Source organism: Equus quagga, chromosome 15 (genome assembly GCF_021613505.1).
Source record: "Equus quagga isolate Etosha38 chromosome 15, UCLA_HA_Equagga_1.0, whole genome shotgun sequence".
Lineage (NCBI taxonomy): Eukaryota > Metazoa > Chordata > Mammalia > Perissodactyla > Equidae > Equus > Equus quagga.
Window position 1 is genome coordinate 88,570,798 of NC_060281.1, and position 13,749 is coordinate 88,584,546.

Sequence of the window (13,749 nt, forward strand, 5' to 3'; positions counted from 1 at the left end):
GGAGGCCCTTCAAGGTGATCCTGAACTCAGGGTAAACCTTGTGGTCTTGGCATCAGGCAGTCATTGGACCTGAGTTGCACTCAGAAAGGGGTATAACCTAGGAAGAGGAAATTCTGTGTAGACAGTGGCTCATCCCAGTGACAACACAGCTATGAGCAGCCATGGGCTCCCAGCAATGGTGGGTGGGTGTGTCATGCCACAAGGGGGGACCTAGATGGACACCATAGCATCCATGGCATAATGTGTCCCACTCAGAATTCCAGATGCCTTGTGGGCCCGGGGCTTCAGAGTGCCAGCTGAATCTCAGCAATTCTGGGGCCTAACCCAGGACACGTGGACCAAGGAGTGGCCCAGACACTCCAAAATGGAAATCCAGGGATGACTACTATCGACAGATTTCTTCCTCTGTGTCCTTCCATACAGGTACTCTGACCCTAACAAATTCCAAAGCTGAAAAGACACCATGACGGCCTCATCCTGCCAGCCAAAAATCTAGTCCTGAACCACTGTCTGCAGAGCCTGCCTGGAGGGCTGGGAGGTGAGGGCAGCCTGGGCATCTCAGACCTGGGACCTGGGCCAGACCTGCTCATGGCTTTGTCTACAGTCCTCCTGGGGCTGGAGGAGAGTCTGACACAGATGGGAATGGGGTTTGTGTCTCACTTCCCCATCAGCCTGTGTCACCGTGAACGTTGCCACTGCTGTCCTGTGACTGACAGTAATAGTCAGCCTCATCCTCTGTCTGGGTCCCACCGATTGTCAAGGTGGCTGTGTTCTCTGATTTGGAGCCAGTGAATCAGTCAGAGATCCCTGAGGGCCGCACATTATCCTTATAGATGTTGAGAACAGACACCTGGCCTGGCTTCTGATGGTACCAGTTAGCATAATAGGTTTTTAGGATCTCTCCTTGGCAGATGGTGCTGACTGTCTGTATTAAGGTCACAGACACTGAAGGTGGCTGAGTCAGCTCCGAGGAGATCACAGAACCTGCAAGAGAGGAGAGGAGAGGTGAGTGTGTGGATGAGGGTCTCATTCCCATAGGGCATACACCCCGCAGCCTGCCCTCTGCAGACCTAAAGGTCTGGGCCAGGCTGCTACCTGGTTTCTTTGGGGGCTGAGCCTTGAGGGGCAGCACCTGTGCAGAGAGTGAGGATGGGGAGCAGGAGAGGGGTCCAGGCCATGGTGAAGATGCCCCAGAGCTCTGCCTCTGAGCCCACAGCTGGGAATGTGCCTCAGGGCCTCTCTCTCTTTTTTTTAACTTTTATTTTTTTTCGATGTACATTGTATTTCGAATTCTGTATACATTACATCATGTTCACCACCCGAACACTGATTATAGTGCATCCCCTCACATGTGAGCCTAATCACCCCTTTTGCCCTCCCCCGTCCCCCCTTCCCCAATGGTAACCACCAGTCCAATCTCCAATACTATGTGGGGGTTTTTTTTTGTCGTTTTTATCTTCTACTTATGAGTGAGATCATATGGTATTTGACTCTCTCCCTCTGACTTAACTTTACTCAGCATAATACTCTCAAGGTCCATCCATGTTGTCACAAGTGCCCGGATTTCGTCATTTCTTATGGCTGAGTAGCAGTCCATTGTGTATAAATACTACATCTTTTTTATCCATTCGTCCCTTGATGGGCACTAGGTTGCTTCCATATCTTGGCTATTGTGTATAATGCCGCAATGAACATAGGGGTGCAAGTATCTTTATGCCTTTGTGTTTTCAAGTTCTTTGGATAAATACCCAGCAGTGGAATGGCTGGATCATATGGTAGATCTATCCTTAATTTTCTGAGGATACTCCATACTGCTTTCCATAGTGGCTGCACCAGACTGCAGTGGACAAGGGTTCCCTTCTCTCCACACCCTCTCCAACATTTGTTTTTTCCCGTCTTGCTAATTATAGCCATTCTGACTGGAGTGAGGTGATATCTCATTGTAGTTTTGATTTGCATTTCCCTGATAGCTAATGACCTCGAGCATCTTTTCATATGCCTGTTGGCCACCTGTCTATCTTCTTTGGAGAAATCTCTGTTCAGATCTTTTGCCCATTTTCTAATTGGATTGTTGGTTTTTCTGTTGTTGAGCTGTATGAGTTCTCTGTATATTTTGGATATTAACCCCTTATCTGATATATGGTTTGCAAATATCTTCTCCCAATTGTTAGGTTGTCTTTTCATTTTGTTGATGGTTTCCTTTGCTGTGCAGAAGCTTTTTAGTTTGATGTAGTCCCATTTGTTCATTTCTTCTTTTGTTTCCCCTGCCTGGTCAGACATGGGACTTGAAAATATGCTGTTCAGGCCAATGTCATAGAGCGTACTGCCTATGTTTTCTTCTAGAAGTCTCATGGTTTCGGGTCTTACATTCAAGTCTTTAATCCATTTTGAGTTGATTTTTCTGCGTGGTGTAAGGGAATGGTCTACTTTCATTCTTTTGCATATGGCTGTCCAGTTTTCCCAACACCATTTATTGAAGAGACTCTCCTTTCTCCATCGTATGCTCTTGTCTCCCTTGTTGAATATTAGCTGTCCATAAGCATGTGGGTTTGCTTCTGGGCTCTCAATTTTGTTCCATTGATCTGTGTGTCTGTTTTTGTGCCAGTACCATGCTGTTTCAGTTACTATGGCTTTGTAGTATAATTTGAAATCAGCGAGTGTGATACCTCCAGCCTTGTTCTTTTTTCTCAGGAATCCCTTGGCTATTTGGGGTCTTTTGTCGTTCCATATAAATTTTAGGATTCTTTGTTCTATTTCTGTAAAATATGTTGTTGGAACTTTGATAGGGATTGTGTTGAATCTATAGATTGCTTTAAGAAGTATGGACATTTTAATGATGTTAATTCTTCCAATCCAAGAGCACGGAATATCTTTCCATTTCTTTGTGTCTTCTTCGATTTCTTTCAACAATATTTTATAGTTTTTGGCGTACAGATCTTTCACCTCTTTGGTTAAGATTATTCGTAGGTGTTTTATTCTTTTTGTTGCAATTGTAAATGGGATTGTATTCTTAATTTCTCTTTCTGCTACTTCGTTGTTTGTGTATGGAAACGCAACCGATTTTTGTACATTGATTTTGTATCCCGCAACTTGACTGTATTCCTTTATTATTTCTAAAAGTTTTTTAGTGGACTCTTTAGGGTTTTCTAGATATAAAATCATGTTGTCTGCAGAGTGACAGTTTCACTTCTTGTTTTCCAATGTGGATCCCTTTTATTTCTTTTTCTTGCCTGATTGCTCTGGCTAGGACTTCCAATACTATGTTAAATAAGAGTGGTACAGTGGGCAACCTTGTCTGGTTCCTTTTCTAAGAGGGATAGCTTTCAGTTTTTCTCCATTGAGAATGATATTTGCTGTGGGTTTGTCATAAATGACCTTTATTATGTTGAGGTATTTTCCTTCTATACCCATTTTATTTAGAGTTTTTATCATAAATGGATGCTGCATCTTGTCAAATGCTTTCTCTGCATCTATTGAAATGATCATGTGATTTTTATTCTTCATTTTGTTAATGTGGTGTATCACATTGATCGATTTGCAGATGTTGAGCCATCCCTGCATGCCCCTAATGAAACCCACTTGATATGATGTATGATCTTTTTAATGTATTGTTGTATTCGATTTGCTAGTATTTTGTTGAGGATATTTGCATCGATGTTCATCAGTGATATTGGCCTGTAATTTTCTTTTTTTGTGTTGTCCTTGTCTTGTTTTGGTATCAGGATAATGTTGGCTTTGTAGAATGAGTTAGGAAGCCTCCCCTCCTCTTCAATTTTTTGGAAGAGTTTGAGAAGGATAGGTATTAAGTCTTCTTTGAATGTTAGAATTCACCAGGGAATCCATCTGGTCCTGGACTTTTATTTTTTGGGAGGTTTTTGATTGCTGTTTCGATCTCCTTACTGGTGATCGGTCTATTCAAATTTTCTACATCTTCTTGGTCCAGTTTTGGAAGGTTGTATGTTTCTAAGAATTTATCCATTTCTTCTAGATTATCCGTTTTGTTGGCATATAGCTTTTCATAGTATTCTCATTATCTTTTGTATTTCTGAGGTGTCCGTTGTAATTTCTCCTCTTTCATTTCTGATTTTATTTATTTGAGCCTTCTCTCTTTTTTTCTTGGTGAGTCTAGCTAAGGGTTTGTCAATTTTGTTTATCTTTTCGAAGAACCAGCTCTTGGTTTCACTAATTTTTTCTATTTTTTTTTTTTTAGTGTCTATTTCATTTATTTCTGCTCTGATTTTTATTACTTCCTTCCTTCTGCTGATTTTGGGCTTTGCTTGTTGTTCTTTTTCCAGTACCTTTAGGTGCGCTTTTAGATTGTCTATTTGGGATTTTTCTTCTTTGTTGAGGTAGGCCTGAATTGCTATAAAATTCCCTTGTAGAATTGCTTTTGCTGTATCCCACAAATTTTGGCATGTCGTGTTTTCATTTTCATTTGTTTCCAGGAATTTTTTGATTTCTTCTTTGATTTCTTCATTGACCCAATCATTTTTCAGTAGCATTTTGTTCAATCTCTACATTTTTGTGGCTTTTCTGGTTTTCTTTCTGTAGTTGATTTCCAGTTTCATAGCTTTGTGGTGAGAAAAGATGCATGGTATTATTTCGATCTTCTTAAATTTATTGAGACTTGTTTTGTGGCCTGCTATGCGATCAATCCTGGAGAATGTTCCATGACATTTGAAAAGAATGTGTATTCTGTGGTTTTTGGATGGAATGTTCTGTATATATCTACTAAGTCCATCTGGTCTAATGTGTCCTTTAAGGCGAGTGTTTCCTTATTGATCTTCACTTTGGATGATCTATCCGCTGGTGTAAGTGGAGTGTTAAAGTCCCCTACTATTATTGTATTACTGTCTATTTCTCCTCTTATATTTGTTAATAATTGCTTTTATATATTTAGGTGCTCCTATGTTGGGTGCATAGATATTTACAAGTGTTATATTTTCTTATTGGATTGTTCCCTTTATCATTATGTAGTGCCCGTCTTTATCTCTTATTACAGTTTTTGATTTAAAGTCTATTTTGTCTGATATAAGTATTGCTACCCCCGCTTTCTCTTCTTTGCTATTTGCATGGAATATCTTTTTCCATCCTTTCACTTCCAGTTTGTGAGTGTCTGTAGGTCTGAAGTGTGTCTCTTGTATGCAGCATATACATGGATCTTGTTTTTTTATCCAGTTGGCCACCCTATGGCATTTGATTGGAGCATTTAGTCCAGTGACATTTAAAGTAGCTATTGATAAATATGTATTTATTGCCATTTTGTTACTTTTTCTTTTTTTTTGGGGGGGGTGTTTTAGTAGTTCTTCTCAGTTCCTTTCTTTTTCTCTTGCTCACTTCCCTTGTGGTTTGATGGCTATCTTTAGTAATATGTTTGATTTCTTTTGTCTTACTTTTTTTCCTGCTTGTTATAGGTTTCTAGTTTGTGGTTACCTTGGGGATCCTATTTAATATACTATGCATATAACAGTCTATATTAAGTAGATAGACTCTTTAGCTTGACCTCTTTCTAAAAGCTCCACTTTTTCACTCCCCTCCTCCCACATATGTTTTTCACATCATATATAGTGTTTTGTTTAGTGTTTGTCTATCCATTACCCTCTTATCATTGAAATAGGTGATTTTAGTACATTTGCCTTTTAACCTTCATATTATCTTCACAGGTAGTTGATCTGCTTCCTTTACTATACTTTTACCTTACAAGTGATTTTATTGCCTGTTTTTTTTTGTTGTTGTTGTTTGTTTTGTTTTGCTAATTTTTTAAAATCTCTATTTGTGGTCATTGTTTTCCCACTTAAATAAGTCCCTTCAGCATTTCTTCCAGAACTGGTTTCTTGGTGATAAACTTTAATTTTTGCTTGTCTGGGAAGCTCTTTATCTCTCCTTCCATTCTGAATGACAACCTTGATGGATAGAGTATTCTTGGTTGTAGATTTTTTCCTTTTAGCACTTTAAATATGTTGTGTCATTCTCTTCTTGCCTGTAGGGTCTCGACTGAGAAGTCCGCTGATAGCATGATGGGCTTCCCTTTATATGTCACTTGTGGCCTTTCTCTTGCTGCTTTTAGGATTCTCTCTTTGTCTTTAATTTTAGACATTTTGATTACAATATGTCTTGGTGTGGGCCTCTTTGGGCTTCTCTTGTTTGGAGCTCTCTGTGCTTCCTGAACTTGGATGTCTGTTTCCTTCCTCAGGTTAGGAAAGTTTTCCTCTATTATTTCGACAAATAAATTTTCTGCCCCTTTGTCTCTCTCTTCTCCTTATGGGACCCCTATAATCCGAATGTTAGCATGCTTGATATTGTCCCAGAGTTCCCTTACACTGTTCTCATTCTGTCTAATTCTTTTTTCTCTTTTCTGTTCTGCTTGGGTTCCCGGAATTACCATCTCAGAGCTCAGACATGGGGCTAGGCCAGCCTGACTTTTTAGAGCCCACCCCTGATATCCCACCTGAGTTGCTCAGGTCAGTGACAGAGACGAGGGTTACAAGGTCAATACAGCTGCTGCATGTTGACACAAGGTGTGGGTGTGTGTGAAAGATGCTTGTTTTCAGATTCCAGAAAAGCTATGGAGGAATTCAATACATCCTGGAGACTTGCCCCCTCCAATGCATTTGAGGCAGATCACTCACTGTGCTGAGACAATGGGATGTCAACATATTTTCCAACTCTGTGTCCCCATCACCCATGCCTTGCTGCTGTCTCCATGGATGTGATGCTAGCCTGTCCCTGGAAAGGTCCTGTGCAGGATGTGGAGCCATTCTTGGCACCACAAGCTGAGAATATAACTCAGATGGAGAAAAAAAACCGTGCTCCATTTCAGTCCTGCCATAGACCTCCTAACATGCACCTCACTTCCCTACTGAACCCCAACTCCACACCAAAAATGGGGTTCAGGTCTCTCTGTCCTACCTCCCCTGAGCGCCAAAGGCTTACTGCTGAACCCTCAACCCTGACAGGAGTCCTGCTGTACACCCTGGTGCACCTGGATTCAAGATACTAACTGCAGATGGCTTCCAGGGTGCCCCCTGGACCCCTGAGATCTGTATAGCTTCCCCAAACAAAGCCCCGTGATGTGTGTACTGAGCCCAATGGTTCTTGGGGACATGGTCATCTCAGTTCAGCCACTTTCTCAGGGTAATTTTCCTGCCTGGACTGGTCTGGTCCCTCCCAGCCTCATTTGCACAAGCCTGTGGTAGAGGAAATAGAATGTCGTGTTGTCAAAATGACCTAAATTGTGACATAAGTCTGCCTAATCCTTGCGGAGTCTTCAGGAGGAGGTGCAGGATGATGGGTTTTACAAGAAGAGTCAAACATCTCAGGGTCCTGGAGAGGAACAGGGACTAGCTCACCCTGAGTCACCATGGGGAAGAGGGAGGGGGAGGTTTTGGCCTCACTTCCCCTTTGTCTGTGTCACTGTGGCTTACCCAACTTGGTTATCAATTTTATAGTTTACACCACAGTAATACTCAGCCTCATCCTCAGATTGGATACTGGAGATGGTCAAGTAGCGGTCAGCCCCAGCGCTGGAGCCTGAGAAGCGGTCAGGTATCCCATCCCCCTTGCTGTGGCTTCCGTCACTTTTAAGCTTCATCACATATCCAGGGGCCTTCCCTGGTGTCTGTTGATACCACTCAATGTAGTAGGTGCTGTGCTCACTGCTCAGGGTGCAGGTGAGCTTGACTGAGGCTCCCAGGGAGGCAGATGCAGATGAGGCTTGGGTCAGCACAGGAGGAGCACAGAGACCTGGAAACAGAAAATACAAGAATGATGCTGAATGACCCAAGACCGGACAGATGTCCCTGGGGAAGGTACTTGGAGGATATGTCAGGGATGAAGACCCCTGAGTACTCTGGGACACTCTGACCTGTGGAGAAGATGAGGGGCAGAAGGTAGAAGGAAACCCAGTCCATGGTGGAGGCTTCCAGGAGCTCTGCCTTGAGGCTGCCCAGCTGCACTGGCCTCTTCAAGCTCCAGTCTTATCCTCTTTTCTTGCAGCTCAAGAAGGGAGGAGCATTGAATGCAAATCTACTCTCTATTCCTTCTTTCTGAGCTCTTGTCTGAGCCCTGAGGCTAAGGACTTCTGGCTGGTAATTTCCTGAGGTCAGAAGAAGGGCCAGGTGTGAGTTTCAGAGTTGGGGGTTGATTATGCCCAATAGAAGTGCCTGCAAAGGAAGTGACAGTCATGCCATTTGCATTTGAGTACAACCCGAGGGACTTGATCTTATTAGGGTCCCCAAACCAGGACCCACAGTGCCCCCTGTGCCCCTAGGTTGAATGTCATCCTACATGTACAGCTAGTTCAGTAGAATGACTACTTCTGAGCCCTTAATAGACATCAGACCCTTGGTGAGTGTTTACATGCACCGCCTCAGCCAGATTATCACAATAACCCACCAGCAGCCCTCTGGTTGAGGCCACCTTCTCTTCCAGTCTGATGAGGAGGAGCCATCATTGTGAGGTTAAATGACTTCCACAAAGTCCCCCAGACAGTGATGAGTCAGTCAAGAGTCCACGCCAGGAGACTGACTTCAGAGCCTGACATGTCAGCTCCCTCCCTGCCTGCCCCTCACCAAGACCCATTTCCTCCTCCACCCTCATCCCAGCCCTTCTGGGCCCTCCTGTCAACACCTTTCTCTTTTGTATTCAGGTGCTCCCTCCTCCCTGAGTCTGTTTTGAAGAGCACCCAGATCTTCACAGTGCTGGTACCTGTGTGTCCCAATGAAACACACGTCTCTTCACACACAGAGATGGGGACCTTCCCTCGGCTCCCTCCATGACAGACAACACAGAAGAATGTGTCAGTGGGACATTGGGGAAATCAGATGCCTGGCCAGGCTCCTCTTGTCAGGCTCTTCTGACAAGTCAGGATCAGGATTCCTTTTCTGACATGGTCAAGGCCACTGAGTTTGGACAACTGTCAGAGTAGGAACAGAAACTTTTTAAAGTTTATACACATGATGGCAAGATGCATTTTTCACCTAATATTGTGAAGAAATGTATTTGTTTTCAGACCTAGTACTGCTGAGGATGTGATGACACTAATTTACTGACAAAATGCTAGAGATGTTGTACATGGAAATAATGTGTCAAGCGCTGTGCTGATACATGAGCACAGACAGGAGACCCCATGTGCTCACTCCTCAGAGTTTGGTCTGAAGAGATCATCGAAGATGAGATGGGGGCCACATGCCTCAGACACATGCACTTCTGTTCCCACTGAACGTGTTACACACAGCTCCTCTCCACCCCCCACCTTGATGCCTCCACTCCTCACACTTCACACCTTAGAGTCTACCCCATGGGGCCCTGCTGGCCACTCCTGCAGGCTGGTTCTGACACCTTTGCTTCTGGGTCTCATTACAGCATGGGAGGGAACTTGTTAGTACCATCCTGGGGAGAACTGACCATTTCTAAATTGATCATTGCTCTTAGGTTAGGAAAATGTATCTCTTTGTGGAGAATACCGGGTAATCCAAATTCAATAAAATATTTCTTATGATCAGCCTTCCTTTCTCAATTATGCTCAAAACATAACTTTATGACTTGTCATGAGGTTTATGGAAATGATCTTTTCTGAAAGAGATACAGATGTCAATATTAATTTAAAAATTCACACACTATTGTCCTTCACTACACTGACTAATAGTGGAAATGTGTTGATGGGGGCTAGCCTGGTGGCGCAGTGGTTAACTTCCCATGTTCTGCTCTGGTGGCCCAGGATTGGCCAGTTCAGATCCCATGTGTGGACCTATGCACTGCTTGTCAAGCCATGCTGTGGTAGGCATCCCACATATAAAGTGGAGGAAGATGGGCACGGATGTTAGCTCAGGGCTAATCTTCCTCAAAAAAAGAAAAATATGTTGATGGCTCAGATTCATCTTTTTTCTTTTTTAAGGAAGATTAGCCCTGAGCTAACTGCTGCCAATCCTCCTCTTTTTGCTGAGGAAGACTGGCCCTGAGCCAACATCCATGCCCATCTTCCTCTACTTTATATGTGAAACGCCTACCACAGCATGCCGTACCAAGTGGTGCCATGTCCAGACCTGGGATCCGGGCCGGCAAACCTGGGCCGCCAAAGTGGAATGTGTGATCTTAACTACTGTGCCACCAGGCCGGCCCCTCAGATTCATCTTTAATATTGTAGTTGTATTTAATATCTTGTATTCGAGAACAGAAGTAATGTGGACACGTTATAAAAATTCCCTCATTTCTAGGTGGCCTTAATATTCCTGATTTGCTTGGAAATTGGAGCAGCCATTGCCCTCCTGTGAGGTTCTGGGATATGGGACTCTCCATCGCCGCCTGGTGGCTGTGATTACACACTGCAGGGACCATTACCCCAAGGAAAACTCATCCATCCAACCTGCTCTGTCCATAGTGTGACCACGAGCCTCATTTAGCTGCCAACCATGAAATGTGGGTGGTCCCACTAGAGATATGCTGTAGTTCTGAAATACCCATCACTTCTCAAAGACTTAGTATAAAAATAACGTAAAATATGTCAATATTTTTATGTTTAACTCACATTGAAATGATAATATTTTCAATTAATTGAGTTAAACAAAATATATTCCAAAAGTAATTCCACCTGTTTCTCCTCAGTTTTTAAATGTGGCTACTGAAAGATTTTCAATTACATATGTGGTTCGAATTTTGTTTCTATTGGACAGGGTTGCACTGAGAAGTCACTATATCAGTCATTTCCTTTTGAAATAGGAGAGAGAAGTTCCTGCACATTAAGGAGAGGCCAAGTCTCAGCTTTGAAGGCACAATGAGAGGCCACAGGATGGTGGTGGAGACCGGGGACTCGGGTCAGAGACCTGCGTTTGCTGCTGGGTCAGCCACTTTCTAGTTCTGACCTCAGGAAGGTTGCTCATCCCTCCATGCCTCAGTTTCCCCATCTGTAAAACTGGGTGATGATGAGAATTCCTGTTCATAGAGGGTATGTGATTAAACAGTTTAATAAATATGAAGTGCTTTGGATGGTGCTTGATACATATTAAGCACATATGAATGTTTCCCTTTTCTCCTTCTATTGATATCCTTATCCTTATTCCTATGCATAATATAAAGCAAAGACACTGGAATAATGAAAGGAAGAATGTTATGAAGAGAGAAAGTCTCGGGATTGGGACATGTGACATTGGCAACATTTCCTGGCCAAATCAAAATACACACTCATGCACATGCACGCAAGATCACAAATGCAATGCCCTATGAACAGGTCATGGAGGGGCACATTCTCCCAGCCTCCAGTCCTGACCACTAGGTCTTTGGATGCAAGGATGTGGCCCTGGTTCTCCAAAAGTGGCATCGGGTGATGTCCCAGCCGAACGACAGCAGAACTGCCTCATGCTTGTCCAGATCTGCGATGTGCGTCATCCCATCCCCGTTGTCTCACTAGAGTCAGCCCTGCATCAGACTCCTCATTCGGGGGGGGGGGGGCCGGGATAGAAACTGCAAACCCGAACTGCGCCTGTTGACATCAGTGTGAGTGCTCTGACTCATCCACAGAGGGCGGCATGCAGGTGTCAACTTAAAAAGCAAATTCACCAGTTATTTTACCCTTAAAATGAGTTTATTTGGGAATAGCTTAAATAATTCCAATTCGGGATGTGCATACTATAGCAAAAGATAGGCAAATCTAGAAAGCAAAGGACAGGAGCTGCTTTTATAGAGCAAAAGGGTGGGTAAGGAGGGGCTGCTCTAAAGGAGAGTCCATTGAGGGGCAGCAACAGTTCAGGGCAGCAGTATCTTCTCATTGGCTGAGCTGTTGCTGGGGTTGGAGAAAGTCTTCCTTCAGCAGTAGAGTAGTTGGACTTCCTGTTGGAGATGCAGACACCTCTCTTCCTGTTTGGAGTAATTGATAAGGTATGACAGGGCATGAGATCTCCCATTACAGGCCTTCCTGCCTCCTTTTTAGTTAAGGTCTCTTTTATTAATTTCCTCAGTGGGCAGGTGAGGACTGATAGGCCTCAGGGCTGGGCTGATGTCACTGAGGGGAAGGGACACTGGGCAGAGAGAGCAGGGGCTCCTCACACTGATCCCACAGGTCAGTCCAGAGAACACAGGGGAAGTTTACCAGGCTCTTATGGATGCCATGTCTACAGCAGAGCTGAGCTGGCTCTTGAGGACCAAGACCTACAGTTGGAGGAGAAGCAGATTAGCTTGGTGTCATGGGGACTCTGTCAGGAAGGCTTTTGCTCCTGAACCCCCACAGAAGAAATTGGGTTCTTATCCCACTTATGGCCTGAATAAGAGGCTGTGGAGGTCACCTTTCTTTGTGTCATAGATTTGCTGACTGTGGAAGGAGCCTGGAAATCAGGTACAATAGATGGGTCATTTAGGGGATGTTAGTTCATTCCCCACCTGAGTCCCTGAGAGCTTGGTGGTGCCTCTAAACCTGCAAAGCTGTACACCCACAACTATCCCCACAAGGGAAAGGGGGACCCAACCATAGCAGAGACACTGTTATGTCTTGAATTATGTCCCCTCTCAAATCCGTATATTGAGGTCCTAATCCCTGTAGCTCTGAATGGAACCTTATTGGATACAGGATCATTGCAGATGTAATTAGTTAATTTAAAGGGAGAACATACTGGATTAAGGTAAGCCCTAATCCAAATAATATGACTGATGTCCTTATAAAAAGAAGAAATTCAGAGACAGACAATAACAAGGGAGAACATCATGTGAAGATTGAGGCAGAATCTACAAGCAAGAAACACCAACGATTGCCAGCAAACCACCAGGAAGTAGAAGAGAGGCCTGGAGCAGATTCTCCTGTACAGCCCAGAAGAAAACTAACCTTGCTGACACCTTGATCTCAGACGTTTAACCCCTGAACTGTGAGACAGTAAATCTCTATTGTCAGCCCCCAGTGTGTGGTGCTCTGTGACAGCCGCCCTCGCTAACTAACTCAGTCTCCCCTAGAACTGTGCTCTCAGGGCCTCTGCAGCAGGGCTGGGCTCCTTCCAGCTGCTTTCTCTTTATGATCTCAACCCCTTGGGAGGGGCCTCCTGTAACATGCTTCCCTCCCCTATAGTGTCCATTCTCCTCCCAGGAGCCTGTCTCATCCTCAGGCAGCACAATCTCTCCTGTGACCTAAGATCCCTCTGTCTCCAGGCCTCCTGCTTCTGGGATCATGATGGGGAGTGATGGAAAAAGATGGGCAAATGTGGGAAAAAAAGCATCTTTTACAGAGAAAATGGGGGAGTAGGGAGGGGCTGTTCTAAATGAAAGCCCCTTGGGGGAATGTAAGAGTTGAGGGCAGAAACACCTCTCATTGGCTGAGCTGTTGCCAGTGGGAGAGAAATCCTCCTTCAGCTGTAGAGTAGTTGTACTTCCTGTTGGAGACATAAGCACCTCTCTTCCTGTTTGGAGTAATTGATGAGGTACGATAGGGCGTGAGCGCTCCCATTACAGGCCTTTCTGACTCCTCTTTAGCTAAGATCACTTTTATTAATTTCCTCAGTGGGCAGGTGAGGACTGACAGGGCTCAGGGCTGGGCTGGCATCACTGAGGGGAAAGGGTGCTGGACAGAGAGAGCAGGGGCTCATCAGACTGATCATTTTGATCAGTTCTGAGAGCACAAGGGGCAGGTCACCAGGATCTTAAGGATGGCACATCCACAGCTATGCTGAGCTGGCTCAGGAGAAACAGGACATGTAGTTGGAGTAGAAGCAGATCAACTGGATGTACTGGGGATTCTGTCAGGAAGGCAGCTGCCACTGAACACCTTCCCCCCCA

At 44.3% G+C, this 13,749-nt stretch overlaps 1 pseudogene and 1 gene segment (V, D, J or C); both read right to left on the reverse strand.

Moving 5' to 3' along the window:
- Positions 1-667: 667 nt before the first annotated feature.
- LOC124226574 (immunoglobulin lambda variable 3-19-like) lies at positions 668-1,178 on the reverse strand (annotated as a pseudogene).
- A 6,242-nt stretch (positions 1,179-7,420) lies between these two features.
- On the reverse strand, positions 7,421-7,938 carry LOC124226572 (immunoglobulin lambda variable 4-3-like). The segment is given in 2 exon segments: positions 7,421-7,743; positions 7,865-7,938. Coding segments are annotated over 2 exon segments (369 nt in total).
- Positions 7,939-13,749: the final 5,811 nt, after the last annotated feature.